The sequence below is a fragment of the Lithobates pipiens genome, unplaced genomic scaffold (assembly GCF_037356315.1).
Source record: "Lithobates pipiens isolate NorthernLeopardFrog02 unplaced genomic scaffold, aLitPip1_a1.2 Scaffold_18, whole genome shotgun sequence".
Taxonomy (NCBI): domain Eukaryota; kingdom Metazoa; phylum Chordata; class Amphibia; order Anura; family Ranidae; genus Lithobates; species Lithobates pipiens.
The window spans coordinates 117169827-117196436 of NW_027507758.1; the positions used below are offsets into that span (position 1 = coordinate 117169827).

The following is a 26610-nucleotide window of genomic DNA, read 5'->3' on the forward strand; positions in this document are numbered from 1 at the left end:
CAGTGTATGAATAATGCATGAATGATAAGTGGCAAGCAAACAGATGTGGGCAATTATAAACCGTATGCTAAATAATAATTTAAACTTCATACATTTAACTGATAAGTGCAGCACAGTAGCTAAGTGGTTAGCACTTACGCCTAGTTGCATTATGGTCATTGGTTAGAAACCCAACCAATACACTACCTGCCTGAAGTTTGCATGTTCTATCTGTGCCTGTGTGGGTTTCTTCCAGATACTCCTGTTTCCGGCCATGCTCCAAAAGACACGCTGGTAGGTTAATTGGCTCTTGTCTAAATTTGTGTGTATGTATGAATGTGATTGCTATATGATTACCTATAATAATAATGCCTTACATAAACTGCATATTATGGGAAAAGATCTATAAGAAGCGATATTTTATTTTATAGATGGTGTCTAAATTACAGACTTACCCTCTTGGTCCTTGGGCACTCCTCTTGGGAGTTGTAGTCTATGCAGCTGCCTGCACATTACACAGCTGGTTTTATGGGTTGAGAATAAAATAGTTTTTATATTTGGCCAGAAACAGCTGGCAGTGCCCTTTTTGGTGAGCCCTGTCTATTTACCCTTCAAAAATAATTATTTATGACATAGGAATGTGATATAGGATAGTGCCACCTAACTAGGTGAGAGCCAACCCAAACACTATTCAGTACATTGGTTGCCTTTTACAGTAATTTTCTTTACTGGGCCTAAAGCTCTTCAGTAGGACACTTATGGGTGTTCCATTCTTACTCCGTAGAACTGCATCACAAAGATCTGCGTTCAACCTTAAAATTTAGTAATGCATTCTCTCATGAACAAAATATTCACATGTATAAGAGCTTTTATACACCAAAAATTTGTGTTGCTCCAAAATATCTATCTTAATTCCAGACAATAATTTATTTTACAAACATTACAGTTCAGCTTAGTTTGGATCAAGACAGGTTAAAAAAAAAACAACACATCTGTACATTCAATCAATTTCTCACCGTATAGGTGATAGTCTCATCTGTGTCCTGTGTTGATATTGATTGGATCAAGGTAGCAAAAAACAGAATGCCCAGCATGCTGAAATTAAAAAAGGAACAACTTATTTTTTTTTTCTCCTTACAAATAATTACATTTTAGAGTTAGGCAGCAAACTTTAGCTTAACACATCTATAACCAGCTACTAAATTTATTCATCCCTACCTTAGGTCACTTTCATAATTCAAGTAAGAAATGTCAATATATATTAAAGATGAACTCCCGACAGATAAAATTGCTAGTTAATGCAGTTATGTATTCCTTTAAAAATAATAAATGAAAGTAATACTAAAGGTAACATTTTTTTATTTTTATTTTTATAAAAAGCATGTCATACTTACCTGCTCTGTGCAATTTTACACAGAGCAGACCTGAGCATCCCCTGCTCGGGTCCCCCCACTGGCGCTCCTGTCTCCTCCCTCCTGCTGATTGCTCCCATAGCAAGCCGCTTGCTATAAGGGCACTCTTGCATGCTCCTTCCCGAGCCCAGCTCTGTGTATCCATAACACACAAAGAGCATGGCTCAGCCCCACCCTCTGCTCCTTCCTCACTGATGCATGCAAATAAAAACCTTCAGCCTTTAGAATAACTTTAATTTCTAAATATAAGTAGTGTAAGTAACTGAAGTTTCATGTAATCCCCTGGGAAGGATTATCATTAGGAGCATGCTGGAAGGAAGAGAATGCAGAGGAATGACCCTTCACTGTCCTGTGCTCCTCGAATCTCTAATACGAAGCTGTTGGAATGCAGGTGACCTACCTGTATTGCTTAACTGCAGCAAAAAAAGTTGGGTCACCAGGCTGACTGTGCTGTTTGAAAGGGCTGGATAAATCTCAGAGCTGGACGTAAAGAAATATTAATCCCTGTGGCAGGTAAACAAGGTTCCATAGATACATTTAAAGTGTGCATTTTTCTGTGTCTGTGGTTCAGCTTTAAAAAATAAACAACCATAATCATCACAGCTTAAAGTGTTACAAAAAAAAAAACAGGCAAGGACCCTGCATTCATTATATCTGGTCTCTGACAGTACACAGAACATGGGAATGAAATAGTTTTAGTAAATAAAAACTGCTAAATGCCTTCTCTCATCAGCGGTGTATATCAGTGCTATTACTTCAATTAGTGTCTTGTTAAAGCATGTAGGAGTAGTTTTCATTGTCCTCTGATTGTCCTATGAGGCTACAGGACCCCTGACCCTCTGTCTGGACAGTGCTGATTGGCCCTGTGCTGATCACATGCACTCTCCCAAGAAAAAAACCCTCTCTAGCAATACACACCAAACTGAGCATGTGCAGCTTGTCCCCAAGGCTCTGTTCTATCAGGAGATGGGTTATGGACAATAGAAGAAGGAAAGAATCAGAAAAGACAGGATCAAACAGCCTTTTCACACAGTTCGGAGGATTAACTCCTTAGGTTCCACAGTGAGTATAACAAACATGCTTTACTACATATACAGACTGATTTTACTGTTGTGGGTTTAGTAACACTTTATGTGATAAAAATGAATTGGGATATTTAGGTTGTGCCACATTACCTTTCATGAGAAAAAACGTTGCCTGTGTGACAAATAGTAATTACAGTAAAGGAGATTTGGGCTTATGCCATGTTGTTTTCAAACAACACGTACCGAAATACATAACACCTAAATAAGGTTATAATTAAATAAGAAATCCAAAACCAACCAAAGCCTCATTTGTATTTGTTACTTTCTTTTTCCTAAGGTCTTTCCCTTGCTGCATGGTAACAATATAACCCATGCCTCCTGTCTGCCATCATGAAATGTCCTGCTACAATTTTATTATTATTATTATTATTAATGATTTATATAGCGCCAACAGTTTACACAGCACTTCATAATGTATAGGGGAGACAACACAATTACAGTACAATACAAAAGGTACAGGAGGGCCCTGCTCATAGAGCATACATTCTAAAGGGAGGGGGTGGTGGTACAAAAGGTAATAGCTGCAGAGAATGATTTGATGGGGGCGGCTCAGGGACAGTTAGGTGGGTGTGGGATAGGCTTCCCTGAATAAATGAGTTTTCAGGGAACTCTTAAAGGTGGACAGGGTAGGGGCTGAGCGGACAGACTGGGGCAGGGAGTTCCACAGGATGGGAGAGGCTCTGGAGAAGTCTTGAAGGCGAGCATGAGAGGAGGTAACAAGGGAGCTAGAAAGCAGGAGGTCGTCGGAGGAGCGGAGGGGGCGATTTGGGCGATATCTGCAGATGAGGTTGGTACATGGTAGCGAGGTTGTGGATTGCTTTGCATGTTATGGTTAGCATTTTGAATTTTACACGGTGGGGTAGGGGAAGTCAGTGAAGGGATTGGCAGAGAGGGGCAGCAGTCACGGAATGATTAGTGAGGTGTATTAGTCTAGCAGCTGCATTCATAATAGACTGAAGGGGGGATAGCCTGCTTAAGGGTAGGCCATTAAGGAGAGAGTTGCAGTAGTCAAGACAAGAAATAATCAAGGAGTGAACGAGTTGCTTTGTGGTGACATTAGTCAGGAAGGGTCGAATTCTGTAGATGTGAAGGCGGCAGGATTTAGCCAGTGATTGGTTATGGGGGCTGAAGGAGAGGTCAGAGTCAAGGATTACACCCAGGACTCTGGCATGAGTGGAGGGACCAATGGTTGTGTTGTTGATATTAATGGTGAAGTCACAGGGGGGAGATCGTGAAGGAGGAAATATAACAAGCTCAGTTTAAGAAAGATTGAGTTTAAGGAAGTGGTGCGACATCCATACTGATATGTCATTCAGTAAGTTGGAGATCTGTGAGGAGATTGAGGGGGTGAGTTGAGGAGTGGAGAGATAGATCTGGGTGTCGTCGGCATAGAGGTGGTATTGGAAACCATGGGAGCTTATCAACTGGCCCAGGGAAGAGGTATAGAGTGAAAATAGGAGGGGCCCAAGGACAGAACCTTGGGGTACCCCAACAGAAAGAGGAAGGGGAGCAGAGGAGATTGAGTTGTAAGCGACACTGAAAGTGTGCTGAGATAGGTAAGAGGAAAATCAGGATAAAACAGAATCGCAGAGGCCAAGGGAGCATAATTTGCTGAGGAGGAGCAGGTGGTCAACTGTGTCAAAGGCAGCAGAGAGGTCTAAAAGTTAATAAATTACTAATATGTGAGAGTTTCACAGACAAGTTAATCAATACTGTAAATCCCACAGACACTGGCTTGATTGTACAATGCACCTGCAGATACCATCTGCTGAGGCTCTACTAGGGAATAGAAATTAGACAGGATAAATAACCTCATCACAGTGCTATTCATTTTCCATTTAAAAAGCCAAAGGTGATTGCAGAAGACCTCTCCTACCCTTCTTCGTAAGCATAAACATCACTGTTTATCCAATGCGACTGTTTGTAGTTAGAGAAGCACTGGCACATCATGACGCCGGTTCATCCCTCCCCTCTCTGTACCGATTGGTACAGTGAGAGGGGAGAGGGGGAGAGATGGCAGCAGCGCTGTGGGCTGGATGTGAAATGCCCAAAGTGCTGCTCAGAGCAATACTTTTCCCATACTGTGCAATAATCTGCCAATACTCTGCAACACTGTGCAATACTCTGTCAATAATCTGCAACACTGTGCAATACTCTGCCAACACTCTGCAATACTCTGCAATACTGTGCAGCACCGTGCAATACTCAACATGACACTGACAATTGCAATACTCTGCCAATACTCTGCAACACTGCAATACTCTGCAATAATCTGCCAATACTCTGCCAATACTCGCCAATACTCACCAATACTCTGCAATAAATGTAAAAAAAAAATTTACAGAATTTTCAGTATTTTTTGATTAATAGCGCAAAAAAAAAAAAAAAAAACAGCGGTGATTAAACACCACCAAAAGAAAGCTATATTTGTTCCAAAAAAAGGACAAAAATTACATTTGGGTACAGTGTTGCATGACTGAGTAATTGTCATTCAAAGTGTGAGAGCACAGAAAGCTGAAAATTGGTCTTGTTAGGAGGGGGGTTTAAGTGCCCAGTGGTCAAGTGGTTAACAAATAATAATGAACGTGTAGAATCCGAAAACCGAAAGATCCAACATAAACAAATGCTTTATTTTCCTTTTCGTTGCAACAGTTCAATATAGATAGGAGATTCAACACGACACTGACAATTGCGATCTGTGTCCATCGAACCTGTGGCCGAATGTGCCTAACCTTAGCTCTATTAGTTCAAGATTATACTACATAGAGAGAAAAGATTTGACACAGAGAGAAAAGATTCAACATTATAGAGAATAGCAAAAAAGGTCGAATGTGTCTAACCTAACTGTATTAGTCCAATATTATTCGACATAGAGAGAAAAGATTTGACATGAAGATTCGATAAAGTAGATAACGTGAGCGGACATTTATGGTCAACTGCTCTGCCCATAGGCTATAGAAGAATTCTAATGTTGGTTGACTAGTAATAATAATTAATAAATATATTTATTACTAGTGTCATACAACATTAGAATTCTACTATAGCTTGTAAGCGGAACATTCGATCAGAAATTTACAGTTGCGGCATCGTACAGTTTAGCTGCTCTGTCAAATATTCTTAGAACATTCGACAGACACCATAAGCCTTCAATGACAGATTCGACCTTAATTATTTCGGATTTTCGTAAGAATGCATTTTTTAACTAAACAAAATAAATAAAAACGAATTTCAGGAGTAACTAAATAAATGTATTTTTCGGATGAAAACAAAATTCTGAAACAAAATATTTCTACTGGCCAGTACATACGCCCAAAGCAGTTGGATTGTGCCTGCAGGTCTGTCCATTCTCTAGTGTATGAGTCTAACTTAAAGAAAACCTGTAATATGAATAATGGAAAAAGAAACAAGTTTGCTTTAATGCTCTCTTTAGCAGGAAAATACAATATACTTACCTTTTCTTTACTCCTCAATTCACTTCAGCTGGAAGTGAAAAAATGGTTATAGAAGAGCATGGGACTCACTCTGCTTCATGTCATGTAACAATGCTGGTCATTGGCCAAGTGTTGTCATATAGAGGCAGAGGGATAGGAAGAGTGTACTTAGCCCTGTGTTAGCTAATACTAGAATTATGTGGAGCTCAACAAGACTTCCTTTCTTTCCTTCCTGTGGCTAAATGAAGAGATGGGGAATTTCAGGAAGGGTATGTGTTTCTATGAGGAGGGGTATTATACATCGTGCTTTAAAAGTCCTTTAGAGGAGAAGCCAAGTCTTTGAATTACCAAAATTATTCGTATATTGCTGGCAGAAGAAACTCAACCAAGAAAAAATAACGAGAAAGCCCAAATGCTTCTAAAATTGGAAACATTATTCTTTACCTTTTATTATAGATGGGGTTGGGTGGGGAAATACATCTATAGGTTGACAGACCTTTAAATGGAAATTGATAGCTTAGAGCAAATAATCTAGTCTTTTGATAAATGCAGAAACAAGATCTTTCAAAGTGTAAAACAAGGCAAAACTTTTTATTTTAAGCTTTGGAAAGAGTTGGTATAACTTCAGACCCTCTGCAATGTGTTTGAGGCTCTCTGTGACACCATTGTGGAGATTCATCCCTCTAGTTATATATATATGAAACAAAATAAGATGAAATCCTACATTTTAGAACAAAAGGTGAGGGGAAATCTTTGGATGGGGATACCTGTTCCAAGGAGAGAATTTCCCTAACTTCTTTTAACTTTATATTGTACCTCTGGGACCGTAGCTGAAATTAAATTTTACCAGTGGTAAGCAGACAGCAAACAAATATTCTGGAAGGTGTTTCCTAGTCAATCCTCAGCTAAAAAAGTCTATCAATGCATTTCCGCAGCTAAAAATGGCTATCCGTGCATTTCCACAGCTAAAAAATGGATAGCAATGCATTTGAAGAAGGTCGAAAAATGGTCTCTCCTCAGCGACATAGCTTATGTGTCTGTACCATCAAATTAATAAATATATTCCTTATGACAATGACTGCGATACATACCATTCATAAGTATAATCTCTGAAATAACAGATACAATGATGACATATATAGTATTAAAAGTATTAAGATTATGTAAAGCCAAAACTTTCAAAATAAGGTAAACCCTTATGCTCTCACACATGCTCCAGCCCATTTCAAAATGTCTGTCAATTTTCCAGCCTTTCTTATCTCATTAATTTCAGTTCTGCGAAAATTACCACCCGCACTTTAATTTTAATAGATCCAATTTAAATAATATGAAAACAATAGGATTATTGAAAGATCACCTTAAAGTATTTTGGTCACCGCTAGAACTGATCAAATAGTCATGTCATTTTCCAAAAAGGTTGCATATTTATAGCGGGAAAGCATTCACAGATCTTATTGCTGAGAATTTCAGTCACTGTTGTTGGGGGGATCCCCCCTGTTGAGCTATTGTGTTCTCCTGGTGGGTGGGGGGCATGGGGAGCTGTCCCCACTAGGAGAACACAGTGATATGGCTAGCAGCTATAGCCACTGACAATAATCACATTTTAAAATGCGGCCATGCTGGTTGTACCCAAGCCCATGGATGGACTAGCGATTACCGTATGTTAATACAATTCTTTGGATCCTCAACACTTTGAGTCACTGTTCTAAAACAAGTATTCAGATTAGGGACGAGCAGTAAAATTAATTTACACCTGAGTAGAAACTGTGAGACGATTGGGTGAAAAATTTAGATGCTTTGGTAAATTTTTCTTAAAAAGATCTACTCCTATTTTCATTTATTTAGAAGGTTTAGATTATTTGATTTACTGTTCTTTGTAGTTGTTTTCCTTGTTGTGTTTGTCACTTAAAATTTTTATTCTTACCGAAATGAAGAGGCTGATAAGAGGCTATTTTTGTCATAAGATTGGGTCTAGAATAGTAAAAAAGAACTTTCATAACCAGTTAGGAACCTTGCATTAAGATAGAAAACCTTCTATGGGCAGCATCCCCACTAATACTTACCCGAGCCCCATATCAATCCAACAATGTTGCACGAGAGACTCAGCTGTCTGGGACACTCCCTCCTGATTGGCTGAGACACAGTGGGTCCCATTGACTCCCACTGCTGTCAATCAAAATCAGTGAGCCAATGAGGAGAAAGAGGGAGCCAAGCCATGGCTCTATGTCTGAATGAACACACAGAGCAGTGGCTTGGCTCGGGTGCCCCCATAGCAAGCTGCTTGCTGTGAGGGCACTCGGCAAGAGGGAGGGACCAGAAGCGCCGAAGAGGAACTTGAGAAAAGGAGGATCTGGGCTGCTCTGTGCAAAACCATTGCACAGAGCAGGTAAATATGGCATGTTTGTCTTTAGTATCACTTTAAGCTTTGAAAAAAAACCTGGAAGCTAATTGGTTGCTATGCACAGCTGCACTAGATTTTGCACACTCCGGTTTTCGTAAATCCCCCCTTGTGTGTCTTTCATTCCAGATTTCCTTCAATGTTTAAAAACGGTGAGGCTCAATAGTCTGCTTTATTAAACCATTATACTATGGAGCTAAGTTTATATTATAAATCTAACATCAAAAAATGTATTGTATATACTGAAAATGTTCTGAATGATACAAGCTAGCTCTGTGCCACTTCTTAGATCCTCTGCAAAGCACAATCATATGGTAACTATACATGTTATAATGTCCTCAAGAAGTAACCATGCGGTATAAGGTGCTATTTGAATGATTTTGAAAGTTAAGAAATACCATTGTCATATAACACATTTTAAAACCTGATACTGCGCATTTTTATATAAACTCCTTGCTTGAAAGATATACATTACCTAAATCTAAAAAAATTAAAGACAGGTGCTTCAAGTCTTTAATTATGTAAGAATAGCAGGAAAACTTTGGAAAGATATTAATGGTTTCTGTTTAAATGACTCCAGCTCTACCATTCTTCACTAATTTTCTGACATGCATATTTTCAGGCAATTGAATTTGGAATATGTATTATATTGAGAACCTTATGGTATAGACTCCATCAGATTATTCTTGTTGTCCAATAGCTGAAATGGAGCTAGGCAATATTTGGAATTGTGTTATGAGCAGATATCACACTGGTGATTCTATATCTGGCAATGTTTAACCAATTTGGTGAAGTTGCCGTTTTACCTAAAGGAGGTGGCTTCTTCATTTACTAAAATGTTTGAACTCTTGATATCTAGCGAGAGAGCAATGAGGGAGTGACCTCTTGCTGATGGGGCTGGTGAGGTAGCAGTGCCACTAGAGAAGATACGTTTAGCAGTTACCGTACTTTGTAGGTAATTTTTCTCCAGTGGAAGAATCACAAGTGTGAGAATGAGCCTTAGAGTGGTTACAAATAGCTTTATACTATGCCTGATCCAACCATTCCAATGCTAGGATAAGAAACAGACTCGAGGACTCATCATTGAAGGGTGAAAAAAAAACACATTTGACATCTCTAAGCAGTCGGGCTGACCTTTCCATCTTTTTCATGTGGGGGAAGGTGTTAAAGCCCAATTATAGATTGAGCAAAAAAATAATCCCCCCCCCCAAAAAAAATAATAAAGTAGATCCAGCTTTGATACTCACCTTCTCTTCATTGCCTCGAAGACTTACCTATTCACTGATCCAACACCGTTGCTCAGCATCATTACCTGCTAACTTAGGATATCAAGGTCTTACCCACACACACTTCCCCCCACTGTACACCACCATCTAATCTTTCACAGTGAATAAGCAGTTGTATTGTTCTAGTAGTTGAATTGTGACACACAAATTGTTTCCTCTGTCTGCCACAGTAGGCTATAGTGTACCTTGTAAAGTGTTGTGGAGTTTGTTAGCTTTATATAAGTGAATGTGTCTTTCTTGTTTTTTGAAAAAGTGGGAAAGACCTAGAAGTCCTAGCAGAGGTCCAAACCCTTCCCCATAGTACTAAAAATTAGTTTATGTTACCATCTTTGTCTGGTCCCTCCTGGAGAAATTTCTCAGTACAGGCATACCCCACTTTTAAGTACACAATGGGGTTTATTTACTAAAGCTGGAAAGTGCAAAATCAGGCTCACTTATGCATAGAAATCAATGAGCTTCCAGGTTTTATTACCAAAGCTTAATTGAACAATCTGGGGTTAGAAGCTCATTGGTTTCTATGCAAAAGTGAGCCTAATTTTGCACTTTCCAGCTTTAGTAAATAAATCCCATTGTGTACTTAAAAGTGGCGTATACCTGTACTGCCTGTCCCTCCCTGCCATAGTGGCAGACTAGAAGAGAACCCCCCCCCCCCCCCCCACAGCTGGGACCTACAGCAGTAAATACGTGGCAGAGATTCCTATCTTAGCCCAAGTGTTGTATGTTGTATGTTCTCTCTGGAGTTGGGCTTTATTATATTCATTCATAAAGCATCACAACATTATATCATTGCTTTTCAAAGTTCTAGCTTACTTGTTCTTTTTCCATTTAAAGCCAATGATAAATCAACAGCTTTATGTTCATGTAATGAGCAAAAAAGTAAAACAATAAAAAATCATAAAAGGGAGAGGAAGCCATCCTTATTTGAACAATTTTTTTTTTTTTTAGACAGAACACTAGTAAGGAATACCTTATCAATATTATATGCCTTATTAATAGAGACAGGACTTCCGCAGAAACTCCCTTTCATACAGAGTTTGGGGGGGGGGGGGGGGGGCAGACTTGAAAACTACCTTCTTGCAACCTCAAAAAGAAAAAAAATCATTATTTTTGCACATAAAGCTTCCATAGCATGCAATCATTAGAAAGAAGGCTATATAAGCTTCTCATTCGGTGATATAGAACCCAAGTGACCCTCCACTACATGTACTCACAGACTTTTAATAAATGCTGGTGTTGCTTGGAGTCATAGGAAATTTTGTTGCATATTTGTTGGGATTGCCCAAAACTTACGATCTTTTGGGACAGGGTTGAACTATGAAAATTCTGACAGGTGTATCTCTTGGGTGAAATCCTTTGGCTTATTTATTCCATGATACCCCCCTATCTACCAAAAAATATAAAAATGCTCTGTTAAAACTCTTTAATGCAGCCAAAGCCGGCGATGTGGAAAACCATTATCTCCGCCCACCAAATCGCACTGGCATGTCAGAATTGAAGAGGTTCAGAAAATGTAAAATTCTCACTATGGCAATGAATGAACAGAAGGATAAATATTGGCAGACCTGGACGCCATATTTCTTATACAAAGAGCAAACACTCTTGACCTCCCAAGAGTAAAATGGATGACATCCTACTTCTTTAAAGTGATAAACATGGTATACTTACCCACTCTGTGCAGTAGTTTTACACAGAGCAGCCCTAATCCTCCTCTCCTCAGGTCCCCCCCTGCACTCCTGGCCCCTCCCTCCTGCCTAAAGCCCCCAGAGCAAGCAGCTTGCTGTGGGGGCACCCAAGCAGGCTTACTCTGGAGCCACTGCTGCTGTGTGTCACTGCTATCTCAGCCAATGAGGAGGGAGAGCCCCCAAAGAGCCGAAGCTCTCATGCAGATCACTGGATTGAGATTGGGGGGCTTCTGCACACAGCAGTTTTTTTTACCTTAATTCATACAATGCATTAAGGTAAAAAACCTTATGTCTTTAGAACCACTTTAAGTATCAAACTAATGACTTGCTGAAGCCCACCTCTATTTCTCCACATCTTGCCTGCACCTTCCCTGTTTTCTTTTTTTTTTAACCTCCCTTCCTTCTCTCTTTTACCTGGTTCAATGAGGTTAACCACAAAAATTAAAAACATAGCTTTAAAAACATAAATGAAAATCGTTTTCCTGCTGACGATGATTGAAGTCACCTTGATCAGGCCATGAGATTCATGTTATTGACATGTATGCCTTAGGCATTACCAGCCCAAGTGACTTCTGTAGTCTCCCTACTATTTATTTGTTAGCCCTAGTACACACGGTTGGACATTCCGACAACCAAATCCGTCGGATTTTGTTCCGACGGATTTTGTCCGAAACTGTTGCATACACACAGTCGGACATAGTTGTCAGAAAATCCGATCGTACTTAACGTGATGACGTTATTTCGTTAGGACGGGACTACGTTCAGGCTAGTAGCCAATAGCTTTGGTCTAGGAATTTGATCTGAGCATGCGTGGCACTTTGTCCGATCGGAATTCTCTACACATGATCGGACAAAGTCCGATCGGATCATGTTGTCACAAAATTTTATAGCCCAGCTGGAAAACTTGGTCCGTCGGATACTCCGATGGAAACAGTCCGATGGAGCCTACACACGGTCGGATTATCCGACAACATGGTCCTATCGGACATTGTCCATCGGAATGTCCGACCGTGTGTAAAAGGCCTAACAACTGTACTTCCAGATGGCCTGTACTTATATTATCTTTGTATCTGTTGCTTCTAAATAAAGAATTTCTAAAAATAAAAAATAAAATCTCTTATAATATTTGGAATACATATTTCCACTGATATATTGTTGTCAAGGTGTAATATCTGTCAGTAAATCGAAGAAAGAGGAGTCCCAAGTGATAATCATATTTTTGACATTTAAATATCAAAGATCAGTCATCCTGACAGCAGGTTGATTTAATTTCCCCTGCTATGTGATGTTTCGGTTTGTTGGCAATATCAATTGCATAGCTCAGGAGTCTCTTACAAAAAAAGAATGCAGGAGAGACTTGTAATCAAAGCCACATGCTTAGTATTCCTGATATGAGAGAGCTGTATTGCAAGTTGTATGTTGCATTGATCCCCAGTCCAAACATAATTCAGTGCAACATAACACACACATTGGCACACTGATAGAGTCATAGTTACTAAACCTACATAAAGCATTACTTTGGGTATTAGATTCAAGAATGAAAATGCCAGGCAATGTTCCATAGGAAACAAATAAAGCTCTCTATAAAAAGAAAAATCTTTTGAGTAATCTCCCAATTTTCATGGCAGACCTTTAATGTGAAACTATGGTCCTGCCATGGACAATCAGATATTTACACATTTTTAGCAAGAAGTAAATTAACTTTTAAAAACCCAGGGACATTACTTAAAGTAAACCTTTCCAGGATTTTGGCCATTTGTGTATTTACAGTACATATTCTTAACAGGTAATAAATAAGCTTCAAAACAAGTCCTCACTGACATCTGTGGCTACAATGTAGAAGAAATAAGGATAAAGGAGCGCCCGGTGATCAAACAGGTAATTAATTTGTATTATATTTGAAGTTTCAGCAATAAAAAGAGGCCAGCGTGTTTCGGGGGACTAAAGACTCTACCTTCATCAGGGCTACTAGCAGTTGGAGGATGCATTTGGCACATGGATCTGGACTGGTGGGAGGGACTTAGTCCCTCCCACCAGTCAAGCTACAAATCTCTGGGGGGGAAAAAACACTTCTCATTGCTGCCTCTGAACAAACAGCCAGAGCTGAGGACTTGTAACAGTCCAGATCCATGTGCCAAAGGCACCCTCCAACAGGATCATCCCACAACTATTTTTGCTAGCAGCTCCGAAACGCGTTGGCCTCTTTTTTTTGCTGAAACTTCTTATAAAATACAAATTACCTCTTTGGTCACCAGGCGCTCCTTTAGCCTTATTTCTTTACATTACATGCAGAGTCGACCTCAAGTTGTTTTACCTGAAGATTCACTCTACCTGCTTCCCTTTCCAAAGGCTTCTGTTCTGTGTATGCATTACAGATGTATGGGGAGTAGGGGTATAGTTGGGAATACATAGGGCTCCCTACAAAGTATATGGAACCCTCCTCCCTTTTTGAGTGTTTGTTCCCCTGTGTTTGACAAGTATACTGTCCACCATTCCCTGAGCTTCACTAATATGTTCCCTTTTTTATATGATAGATCAGGGGTTTCCAAACTTTATAAAGAAAGGGCCAGTTTATTGTCCTTCAGACTTTAGGTGGGCTGGAATGTGACCAGTGGGAGTAAGCAATGCCTAATCTCTGGTATTATTAGGAGAAATAGTTGGTGGAATAGTGCCCCATTTTTGTTACCAGTGGAAGGAACTATGCCTTATCATTGGTGTCAGTGGCAGGAATTATGCCCCATTGTTGGTATCAGTGACAGGAATTATGCCCCATTGTTGGTGTCAGTGGCAGAAATAATGCCTCAAGGGCTGGATAAAGGCATACAAAGGGCCACATCTGCCCCCAGGGCCGCAGTTTGGAGACCACCGTTATAGATAATCCTTATTATCTAAGATTGGCTTGTACCTTGACCCATGATTCATATGCCTAATGGACTGCCCTATCTGCTGTAGAAACTGACAACAACTTATCGTAACCTGTGGAGTATCTTCCTTAGTATAGTATTTTGTGTTATAAGTTGATATGATAGGTATGTAGAGTAGGGATGAGCTTCGAGTTCGAGTCAAACTCATGTTCAACTCGAACATTGCCTGTTCGCCTGTTCACCGAACAGTGAACAATTTGGGGTGTTCGCAGCAAATTCGAAAAGCCACGGAACACCCTGTAACAAGTCTATGGGAGAAATCTAAAGTGCTAATTTTAAAGGCTTATATGCAAGTTATTGTCATAAAAAGTGTTTGGGGACCTGGGTCATACCCCAGGGGACATATATCAATGCAAAAAAAAGTTTTAAAAACTGAAGTTTTTTCGGGAGCAGTGATTTTAATAATGCTTAAAGTGAAACAATAAAAGGTCTTCAGGTCTGGTATGGATTTTAAGGGGAACTCCTTGCCAAATAAAAAAAAAAATGGCGTGGAGTTCCCCCTAAAAATCCATACCAGACCCTTTATCCGGGCACTCAACCTGGCAGGCCGTAGGAAAAGAGGGGAGGATGAGAGGCGCCCGCCCTCCTGAACTGTACCAGGCCACATGCCCTCAACATTGGGAGGATGCTGTGGGGTCCCCCCCAAGCACCTTGTCCCCATGTTGATGAGGACAAGGGACTCATCCCCACAACCCTGGCCGGTGGTTGTGGGGCTCTTCGGGGGGCTTTTCAGAATCTGGAAGCCCCCTTTAACAAGTGGACCCCCAGATCCAACCCCCCTGTTTGAAATGGTAAGGGGGTACAAAAGTACCCCTACCATTTCACAAAGAAAGTGTAAAAAATAGTTAAAAAATACACACACCGTTGCAAAAGTCCTTTATTAAAAAAAAAAAAAAAGATTCAACTGGTGGTAATCCCCTCTTGCTATCCAGCGATGGATGATCGTCTCTCCGAGGTCCAGCGATGGCTGATCTGATCCAGCGATGGGTGATCTCTCCCTCCAGCGTAGCGCATCCATCCTCTGTCTCCACTGGAGCAGACACTGCGGGAATCCTGGCAGCCTGACACTTCTTATCTGAGGAGGGCGGGGCCACCCGTCACCTGACCCTGCCCCTCTCTGACGCAAGGGGAAAGCCGGGCTTCCCCAGTGACGTATGGGTGACCCCACCCACCTCTGATCTAACACAGGTTTCCGTTACATCAGAGGGGGTAGGGTCACCGGGGATGTCACTGGGGAAGCCCGGCTTTCCCCTTGCGTCAGAGGGGGCGGGCTAGGTTACGGGTGGCCCCGCCCTCCTCAGATAAGAAGTGTCAGGCTGCCGGGATTCCCGTAGTGTCTGCAGTGGAGACAGAGGATGGATGCGCTGCTCTGGAGGGAGAGACCACCCATCGCTGGATCAGATCAGCCATAGCTGGACCCTGGAGAAATGATCATCCATCGCTGGATAGCAAGAGTGGGTTACCACCGCTGGAATCTTTTTTTTATTTCTAATAAAGGACTTGCAACGGTGTGTGTGTCTTTTTTCACAATTTTTTACACTTTCTTTGTGAAATGGCTATTTTTGTACCCCCTTACCATTTCAAACGGGGGGCCAGGATCTGGGGGTCTCCTTGTTAAGGGGGGCTTCCAGATTCTGATAAGCTCCCCACCCGCAGACCCCCACAACCACCGGCCAGGGTTGTGGGGATGAGGCCCTTGTCCTCATCAACATGGGGACAAGGTGCTTTGGTGACCCCAAAGCATCTTCCCAATGTTGAGGGCATGTGGCCTGGTACAGTTTGGGGGGGCGCTCTCTCATCCCCCCCCTCTTTTCCTGCGGCCTGCCAGGTTGAGTACTCGGATAAAGGGTCTGGTATGGATTTTTAGGGGGAACTCCATGCCATTTTTTTAAAATTTGGCGTGGAGTTCCCCTTAAAATCCATACCAGACCTGAAGGGTCTGGTATGGATATTTGGGGGGAACCCCACGTAATTTTTTTAAAAATTTTACGCGGGCTTCCCCTTAATATCCATACCAGACCTGAAGGGCCTGGTAATTGAATTTGGGGGAACCCCACGCTTTTTTTTTTTTTATCAATGACTTTCAATGACTGTTCTCTGTATTACGGGAGCCGACAATTCATTATAGCAGCGAGTGATTTTAAATGACTTTTTTTCCTGCAGAAATTACACTTTCTGCAGGGACAGTTCTAAGCATGGGAAACATGAGCCCCTTCACAGGCATACTATACACACCCCCCCAGGTACGAAATTCAAAGGAATATTACACTTTTATTTTTTCACTTTAAAGTGGAAGTAAACTCCTCTATCGTTTTCAGCCAAGGAAGCTGCCATCTTTGCCTCTGTTTAATCTTCAACTGCTATGGTGCTGCACATGTGATTCGTTATGACACCAGCCATTGGATGGTTTGATAGTTTGGCTGAGAGCACAGCCAATGTGCAGTTAGCATTCCCGGCATGCCTTTTTTTTTTAACTGTTTAAATCGATGGGTTTACTTTCACTTTAAGCATTATTAAAAATCACTGCTCCCGAAACACTTTTTATGACAATAACTTGCATATTAGCCTTTAAAATTAGCACTTTTGATTTTGAACGTTAGAGTCCCATAAACTTTAATAGGGTTCTAAAGTTCACACGAAGTTTAGGTCTGTTTGCAGGTTCTGGTGCGAACCGAAACGGGGGTGTTCGGTTCATCCTTAATGTAGAGGGTACATCCTAATGTTGGTGTAAAAAGCTCTATTGAACATTTGTGTATTTGTAGTAACAAACTTGTATTCTTCATTATTATAGAGCTTGGCTGTCATTTTTTCCTCCTGGTGAAGCGAACAACGTCCTGTGAAACGTGTCAAAGTCACAGCAAGCATATTTTGTGTAATTTATGTGTATATTAATAATTGTGTATGAGCTTTACTAGTGGTAACATGTTTTTTTAACCTTTGTGCAATGAATATTTGATATTTTTAACTTATTTTGGAGTGGTACTGTTAAAGTCCTTAATTTATTTGTTAGGGTTTTTTTGTGTAGAATCTTTCATAGGATTTGGTACCTGACACGAAGGTCCCTCTGGGTATTCCTTCCTCCTATCCATTACTTTCTAAATTTTGTTTTACCTGAAGCTTCAGTCTCCCTGCTTCCCCTTCCAAGAGCTCCTGTTTTGTGCATACATTATAGATTAGAAGGCTGAAAGGCAGGAAGTAATTGCTCATATAACCCTCATGGTACTCTATTAAAGCCTAGTACACACCACAATTTTTTTTGCTGATTTAAAAAAAACTAAAAACCTGATAGCCACCGCTGGAGCCGCTGTACTAACAATCTGATGTTACACTGAAAAAAAAATGAAGTACTGAGCAGGTAGGGGGTGTCCCCTGTGCAAATCTTAGGATTGCCATTTTTAAAGTGAACCATAAACTCTTGCTGCCCACTTAACGCATATGTGTGGTGACAAAGAGGGTGAGTGTTAATGGCATAGACAGTCAAGGTTTCTGATCATGATCATCACCATTGTGACAGCCAATCACAGTGTTCACATGGTCAGAAAGTCCATTCCACCCCTTGGGCATAAATGTCCACTTAAAGCAGTGGTTCTCAACTCCTGTCCTCAGGATCCGCTAACAGGCCAGATTTTAAGTATTACCTTGGGAAGATGCAGACTAGAATACTGCAATCACTGAGCAGCAAATTATCTATCCCGTGATGTATTTCAGTTATCTTGCAAACCAGGCCTGTTAGTGGGTCCTGCGGACAGGAGTTGAGAACTACTGACTTAAAGGGTCTCAGGGGTTGGGTGGGAAGGGGTTAAAAAGACTTTTTATTTCTATTTTGGTTTCTTTTATAATATTTTTCAAAATACATAAGTTATCTCTTCTAGAAGTATAGGGAAAAGACACAAATTTGAAAGATGCCTTTAACACTTACATTTTATTAAAACTGAATCCCAGAACAAGCAAATGTCTAAAGAGGCATGGTGGTATTTCTTGAATATTGATGTGCTTTGTGCACTTCTTACAGATGTGTGTAGTAATCCAGTATGAACATATTTCTGTGTGCAGAAGATTCCTGTAATCAAGACCATTCACTGTTGCTCTCTCTCCGTGTGCAGAGTGACTGGTCTTGTCAACGCCCCCTGCTGTCGTTTTTTTTTAACTTTTTTTGCAGACATTCTGTAGTGGGTGCAGATGTTGGGCCTCTCCCACAGGTCTTCTTTATGCACAGGCTATGTGCACAAAGAGTGGATTTATATTCCTTGTCACTATTAAGGAATATATTGATATCATTTTTTGTGCCCGGAATTCAGCTTTACATCAATTTTTTTTAACATTTTATACCAAAGCAAGGGATCTGAAGGAAAAAGATTTGTATGTACTGTATTTAGTATATACATTCAGTATATGTATATTATTTATGGGGTCGGCAACCTGTTGATCACGGGCGACCTGTCGACCGCAGGTAGGTGACAAGTAGACCGGGAACAGGTCTGCACTGCCGATCCCCACCTCCTACTGCTAGCTGCCAGTCCTCTATTTGTCCCCAGCCTCCTCTGCCACACCTTCGGTCCTTCTCTCTCCCTCCCCTCCAGCCTCCTCTGCCGCTGTCATCAATAAACAGCAGAGAGGGTGGGAGAGGAGGAGCTGGCCAAATTAACTTTTCTAGTTAACCCGCGGGTGGCTGGTTGCTAGGTCCTAAGCAGCCAATCACCAGCTTGTTATTATGAAAAGTCACTCAGCCAGCTCCTGCTCCTGCCCCTGTACAGAACTGTGCTGCCTCTCAGTCTCATGTGTGCACAGGTAGGATACTATAGAACACTGCAATGGGAGGGAAGGGGGGAAGAGGACACTGTGTGTGTTGGGGGGAGGGGTGATGTGAAGGGGACAGTGGACACTGTTATGGACAGGGCCACCCCTATTGCAGTCTCCTCTACCATCCTTCACACCCCCCCCCCCCCCCAATCCCTGCATTCTGAGCTTAACACCACACTCCCGATCCCTGCATTCTGAGCATAACACACTCTTGATGCCTGCATTCCAAGCATAACACACTCCTGATCCCTACATTCTAAGTGTGCTACACTCCTGATACCTGCTTTCTGAGCGTAACCCAATCTTCAACCCTGCATTCTGAGGGCAACGGACTCCTCAACCCTTCATTCTGAGCACAACACACTCCTGAATCCTGCATTCTGAGCACAACACACTCCTGAACCCTGTATTCTGAGGGTAATGCACTCCTGAACCCTGCATTCTGAACATAACGCACTCTTGAATCCTACATTCTGAGCGTAACACACTCCCAAACCCTGCACTCTTTTGTAATACTTTTTTGATGTCCACTGCATTTGTGATCTACATTTGGGGTTAATAATGTATCATCACCCGCAGTAGATCACAAAGGCAGCGCGTTTTGAACACGGTGCAGGAAACACACATGGAACATGCCTTTCTGGCATCACGTTGTGGTGTGAGCCGACCCTAAATCCAGGACACTATGCCTGGTGATCTCTGACTTCATCAGTGTTGTTCAAGTAGATCCCCATCTCCCTATGGTCACCTATCCCTGATTTAGTATATGTATTCTGTATAAAATGTAAGATATAAATAAAGTGAAAATCATGGTGGAACCCCCTGACCTCATGGGTCCAATAGCAGTTGCACCTTGGGCAGTTACAACCTAGCATGCAGACCCATTTAGTTTTGGAATACAAAGTGCAATGATGTGAATTTTTTTTTTTTATAACCAAAAGGATTTTTAGCAGTTTGGAGCAATCAGTATAGGTAAAGATCACTGTCAAAGTGGAACTCCAGCTACTTCTTTCTCTGTGGGTGTAATTAATGAAAAAATAGCAAAATCTACATTCCTTTCTACATTACATACTATATTGTGCTTTATTTGTTATGGTATTCTTACTCATTGCTGTAAATTATTATCTATGTTGGGAGTCCTTTCAGCCTTATACCAGTTCTCAGGTTCATGTATATACTTGTTTAACCTAACACTTCCTCTAGTAAATTGTCATAATTTGTATTCCTTTGATCAGTCACATTTTTCTGTAGCAAAATATTATATAACAAGATCTGAGATCATAAGTTTTTTTAAAAGGGGCAATGTGTAGTAATGACAAAGTAACCCATACCAACCATTGCCAATGTACTATAGTTAAATGCAGAAAAAAAACATAAAATCTGATTGGTTAATTCTGCAGTACTCTACATGATCATGTGCTTTTGCTAGCTCAGACATTTGAGTAAGGTTAAAAGTGACACTAAACTCTGGGTTAAAAAAAGAAAATTCTATTCATGTTCTTAACACAAAAATGTGCATTCTATTGTTTGCAGCCTCCCCTAAATGTCCAATTTTTTTTTTGCTATGATCTGCCTTCCTGTTAGAGGGTGCCTACGCTGATTCTCTATGGTCCCCACTTTGTATGTATGTATGTAGGGATGTAGTCACCCTCTTTTGCTCACTCCCAAGATGGATTAGGGACTATGGCAGTGTTTCTCAGCCTTTTTTCAGCCAAGGCACCATTTAAAATTATATACAACCACGAGGCACCCCCCTATTTTAAAATGAAAAAAAAAAAAAAAAACTAATAATTTTACATGCAGTGGCATCAACAAACATTAGGGGTGATTTATTTTTCCAAAGCAAATATACCGTTTCACACTGGTACTGACTGGTATTCCAGTGTTTCTTCTCCCTGAGTTTTTCTCCCTCATTCAGCTAATGTGACCCCAGTGCTGACGAAGAGGGGAAAACAAGAATATCCTCAGGTGCCCAATGTCCTCCTTATCATCCTATGACATGAGCTGGCCTGCACAATGCACAAGGTTGTAATGCTTCACAATTAAAACCCGTGGCTTTGAGTAACAAAACATAAAGGAAGGCTTGATTCACCTGCTGGCTTGTTGAACATTTTGGTCAATTTGAGGCAATTTTTAGGCATTTTGCCAAAGCACCCTTGAATATCTCTGAAGCCACCCCAGGGTGCCATGGTACCCTGGTTGAAAAAGACTAGAGTAAAGGATTTGTAGTGTACATAGAGCAGTGCACATAACTGCAACTAACATGAAATGCTTGTTCCAAAAAACAGAAGTGAGATGGAAAAAGAGAAGTTTTGGTGTTAGTGGAGGACATTACAAGGAGGCAGAAAAACACAGTAAGAAGCAATTTAATGAAAAATAGATTACAGTCCCATTAAGCAGGGGATGTATACAAATTAGGCCCCTTTTACAGGGGACGGATCCGTGATGATCTGCCCCATGAACATCCGCTTGCTCAGCGGGGATCGCTCTATTTATCCCCACTGAGCCGGCGGATGACAGGGCGGTCCCTGCACAGTGTGCAGGGACCGCCCTGTCAAATCTACACTCTCCTCTATGGGGGATCTGATGAACACGGACCGTCTGTCCGTGTTCATCTGAACCACTATGCAGACAGATAGAAAAATAGGATTTTCTTCCGTCTGCAGAATCGGACCATAGCAGAGATGGATGATATCGGGTGTCAGCGGAAGTTCATCCGCAGACACCCTCTATCCCATAGGGATGCATGCATGTCCATATTTCATCCGAAAATGGATGGATGAAATACGGACATATGGTCCGCATGTGTGAAAGGTGCCTTATTGTTGGAGAATAATAATGATTGTTTCATGTCACTTTAAGTGATAAGGTCAGATTAAATGTTAGAACTAAGTGTTAGAAAGTTAAATGTTAAAGCACCATTTGATGGGTTATGTTAGGTATTAGGGTTAGGATGAGGGTTAAAGTATATCTATAAAATAGGAATACATTGGAATCTTCTATTGTCTTTACCGCTGTGTCCACACTGGAGACATTTTCCTTCTCTGGTTGTCCTGGTGATCAATGTCACTGGACAGAAAGTATTGGGGAAATCCAAAAGTTGACAGCTGTCATCAGAACAATAAAAGAAGTGAAATATTTCAGTGAAGACACCTGTTAAAGCAAAAGCAATTTAGGAGATGATTTTTTTTAACACATTAGAGAGATTTTTCTTTTACGTTGTGTCTTCAGGACATAATATAATGGAAAATTTCCCAAATCGGACAAAATATAACAAAAACTAACTAACAAAAATAACTAAAAACAGGACAGAAGTCTGATTCTATCTTAAAAAAAAACACTTTTGACTAATGTACTTTGAAAAAGGTAATAAAAAAATGGACAAATTTTCAGTCATCTCAGACAATCATGCAGTTGTACAGCTTCACAACAAAATATCACATTAATGAGCCTTTATGCTGGCCATACACGAGGCAATTGTTAAGCACTTTCAATGAAAAAGTGAAAAAAAAAAGGAATAAAGCAACCTACACGTTTAATCCATTTTTATAGGTATTGCAATAAAAGCTGGTTAAAATTGTCATAAAAATTGTCATATGTATGACCAGAATGATAGTAGTATCTGCTGGCCAGTATTTAAAATTTTAAAAGTTGTGATAATTTTTTACAGCTTTTACTATACTCCAATAGATTAATATGATATTCAATTCTTATTCAAATTATATATTAATATGTAACAGGCAATCCTATATGTGTCATCTCTATGAGGCCTATATTAAATGCATATAAGATTTAAACATTAATGAACATCTAATTCAGAATATACACAATCTGTCTCACATATTAGATTGTCAGCTTCTTGGCTCACCCCTTCATGACCTTCGTGAGTCAGTAATGCAACCTGGAGATGCTCAGGTTTTCTGCCCTGGCACAAAAATGAAGAATCCCGGTATGCTCTTTTATAACATTTCTATGAATACAATTGCATTCTGACAGCATAAATAAGATAGACAACATGCAATGCAATAGCAAACAGCTGAACTTGCAACGCGCAGTAAAAAAAAAAAAACAACAACAAAAATTTCAAACTATATACGCAGCTACCAAATGATAAGAGGTAACGTTGCTCATTTGGCAAACTGCGTAAGTTCCCAAAGTAACAAATTGTCATATTGTCAAAATGAAGTTGGCGGAGAACAATAATAAACAGCTCATTCTCTTACTTTCAAACAGGTCAGCTAACGTTCCAGTTGGAAATCATAAACGGGGTTTCCGGTGCAGGTGAGACAATGCAGGCAGGCGTGCAATCAAGGCATGCAGTGCTCAGGGACTAAGAGCAAAGACTGAGGCAATGTGGGAGCTGAGGGAGCAGATCAACGCTCGGCTGCTTCAGGCATGTGGATACTGTGTTGAAAGGAGGTATTCATTTCAGCTGTACTGCTGGGACACTCCTCTTTCTCTCTCTCTCTCTCGCTCTCATACATATCCTCCCATTATTGAAGCATATGTGATGTGTTAACTGACCTTGCCAGCTCACATGCGAACCACATCTTCCAATGAAAACAGTATGACCCACGTTTATGTGAAAATGTGTATATTTTTATTATTTGGCGTTAAATGTGCCGCAGAATGTAGCCCCCTTTTTTATTGCCCTTAGTCATAAGCCACATATCGCTCATTTTATTGGCCTTTATTTCCAAAGCCGTTTGCTCGTATTTGGCTGCCAAACATACAGAAGTTAGGCTCTGTTAGTTGTGATTATGACTAATAAGTTTTCTGAACTGTGAGGTTATGTACACATGGCAGATCACACTGTTTGTGGTATAGGGTGCATTGGGATTAACAAGCAGTGTCAAAGAAACGTGTGCTGAGATGTGTATGGAGGCTACTATTGCCAGACCTCTTCTAAATATACTAGAAAACTTGTATTAGAGAGGGTGTGGAGCTGCCCTTGCTGACCTAGCCGATTAGTTGCATGGCTGTCACTTTAAAGCATAACTCCGATCAGTTTTAACATAATTAAAATTGCCCCTAACCGAATGATCTATTATTCTTTTTTTTTTCTCTAAGGGATCCGTTGAAAACATGGTGAACAGCAGCCAGCACAGTAAAAGAACAACTGCAAAAAACAAAAGATAAAATAAAAGTGCAGCGCTAATGTAAGAATATTAGAATATACTTAAATTGAATATGGTGTGATACTCAATATATACAAAAAAACTTGAATAATAAAAACAACGGGGTTGATTTACTAAAGGCAAATCCACTTTGCACTACAAGTGCACTGTAAGTGCAGTTGCTGTAGATCGCTGTAGATCTGAGGGGAAGCTCTGAAATGAGGTGAAGCTCTGCTGAGGTTATCATCCAATCATGTGCAAGCTGAAATACTGTTTTTTATATTGCTTGCATGTTCCCCTCGGATCTACAGTAACTTTACTTCCAAGTGCACTTTCAGTGAACTTTCAAGTGCACTTTCAGTGTACTCGCCTTTAGTAAATAACCCCCATTGTGTATGAAAAACCCCAAAAGGGACATACCACTTAGTACATAAATCAACAATGCAGATATATTGTGTGCAAAAAAGTGAACGTGATATCCACAGAAAGGAAGGTCAGACATGTGAATGAGTCCAGGTCCATTTTGACTTCAAAAAGGGAATATATAAAGGGATTTCAGGTAGATAGTCCACCACCAATTAGTTGAAGGCTTACCAGAGGGCTGGATCTGTAGTGCCCACAGCGCTGCTCAGTGACAATTGCAGTCACATCCATGGATCCATCCATCCATGCTCAGCCATCCCTCCATACTCTGCAATACTCTGCCATACCCTGCCAATACTCTGCAATACTCTGCCATACCCTGCCAATACTCTGCAATACTCTGCCAATACTCTGCAATACCCAGCAATACCCAGCCATACTCTGCAATACTCTGCCGTACCCTGCAATACCCAGCCGTACTCTGCAATGCCCAGGCGTACTCTGCAATACTCTGCCGTACCCTGCAATACCCAGCCGTACCCTGCAATACCCAGCCGTACTCTGCAATACACAGCCATACTCTGCAATACCCAACCATACTCTGCAATACCCAACCATACTCTGCAATACCCAGCTTTACCCTGCAATACCCAGCCATACTCTGCAATACCCAGCCATACTCTGCAATACCCAACCATACTCTGTAATTCTCTGCAATACCCAGCCATACTCTGCAATACCTTGCAATACCCAGCCATACACTGCAATACTGTGCAACACCCAGCCATACTCTGCAATACCCTGCCATACTCTGCAATAGCCTTCCATACTCTGCCATATCCTGCAATACCCAGCCATACCCTGCCATACCCTGCCATACCCAGCCATACTCTGCCATACCCAGCCATACTCTGCAATACTCGGTGATACCCAGCCATACTCTGCAATACTCAGCCATACTCTGCAATACTCGGTGATACCCAGCCATACTCTGCCCTACCCAGCCATACTCTGCAATACTCGGTGATACCCAGCCATACTCTGCAATACTCGGTGATACCCAGCCATACTCTGCAATACTCGGTGATACCCAGCTATACTCGGTAATACACAGCCATACTCGTTGATACCCAGCCGTACCCAGCCATACTCAGCCATACTCGGCCATGCTCGGCTGTACTCTGCCTCTGTATGTGACCAGGCTGTGGAAGTCTCACACATGTGGTATCGCTGTACTTAGGAGGAGTAGGAGAATCTATTTTGGGATGTTATTTTTGATATGTACATGCTATGTGTTAGAAATATTGTATAAATTCACAACTGTGTTAAAAAAATAAATAAATTTTAACCACTTCCATATGGCATCCTTGACTTTGTGCAGGGATATCTGAATGATGCCTGCAGCTACAGGCATCATTTAGATATCAGCTTTTTCAGCCGGCGATTCCCTACACCATAAGAATGATCATAGCAGCTGTTCCGCTGCTTGATCGTTCTTACGGGAGGGAGAGGGGACGTCCCCTCTCCCGCCACCCTCCGGGGCTTCTACCGACTCGCCAATAAGATCAAAGCCAGGATAGTTTTTTTTATTTTTATTTCAGGCTTTCCAGCCTAGAGGTGAGATGTTGGGTCTTATTGAACCTATATCTCACTGTAAAGAGGACCTGTCATGGCATATTCCTGTTTACATTCCTTGTAATAGGAATAAAAGTGATCAAAAAAAAAATTTGGGGGGAAAAAGTGTCAAACTAAAATAAATAATGTAAAATGAACAATAAAACTTTTTTTTTTAATTCGCCCCTTTCCCCATGTGCTCGCATGCAGAAGCGAACGCATACGTAAGTCCAGCCCACATATGAAAGTGGTGTTCAAACCACACATGTGAGGTATCGCTGCGAACGTTAGAGCAAGAGCAATAATTTTGGCCTCCTCTGTAACTCAAAACAAGTAACCAGTAAAAATTTTTAAAGCATCACCTACAGGTATTTTTAAGTAGTGAAGTTTGGCGCCATTCCACGAGTGTGTGCAGTTTTGACATGTTAGGTATTTATTTATTCGGCGTAACTTCATCTTTCACATTATGCAAAAAATGCGTTCAAAGAATTGCTGCACAAATACCGTGCGAGATAAAAA

The 26610-nt window shown here is 40.9% G+C and overlaps 1 protein-coding gene across 2 annotated transcripts in view; it reads right to left on the minus strand.

Moving 5' to 3' along the window:
• Positions 1-23413, minus strand: part of EFEMP1 (EGF-like fibulin extracellular matrix protein 1) — a 134098-nt gene extending 110685 nt beyond the window's left edge. Inside the window, exons 1-3 of one of the 2 annotated variants that reach the window (XM_077486043.1) lie at positions 23221-23413; positions 22010-22150; positions 996-1074 (exon numbers count right to left, since the gene is read on the minus strand). In XM_077486043.1, coding sequence (XP_077342169.1) covers positions 996-1074; positions 22010-22032 — 102 coding nt within the window. In that variant the 5' untranslated portion in view covers positions 22033-22150; positions 23221-23413. The remainder of the gene's footprint in view (positions 1-995; positions 1075-22009; positions 22151-23220) is intronic. The other variant, XM_077486044.1, reaches the window with a different exon arrangement.
• Positions 23414-26610: the final 3197 nt, after the last annotated feature.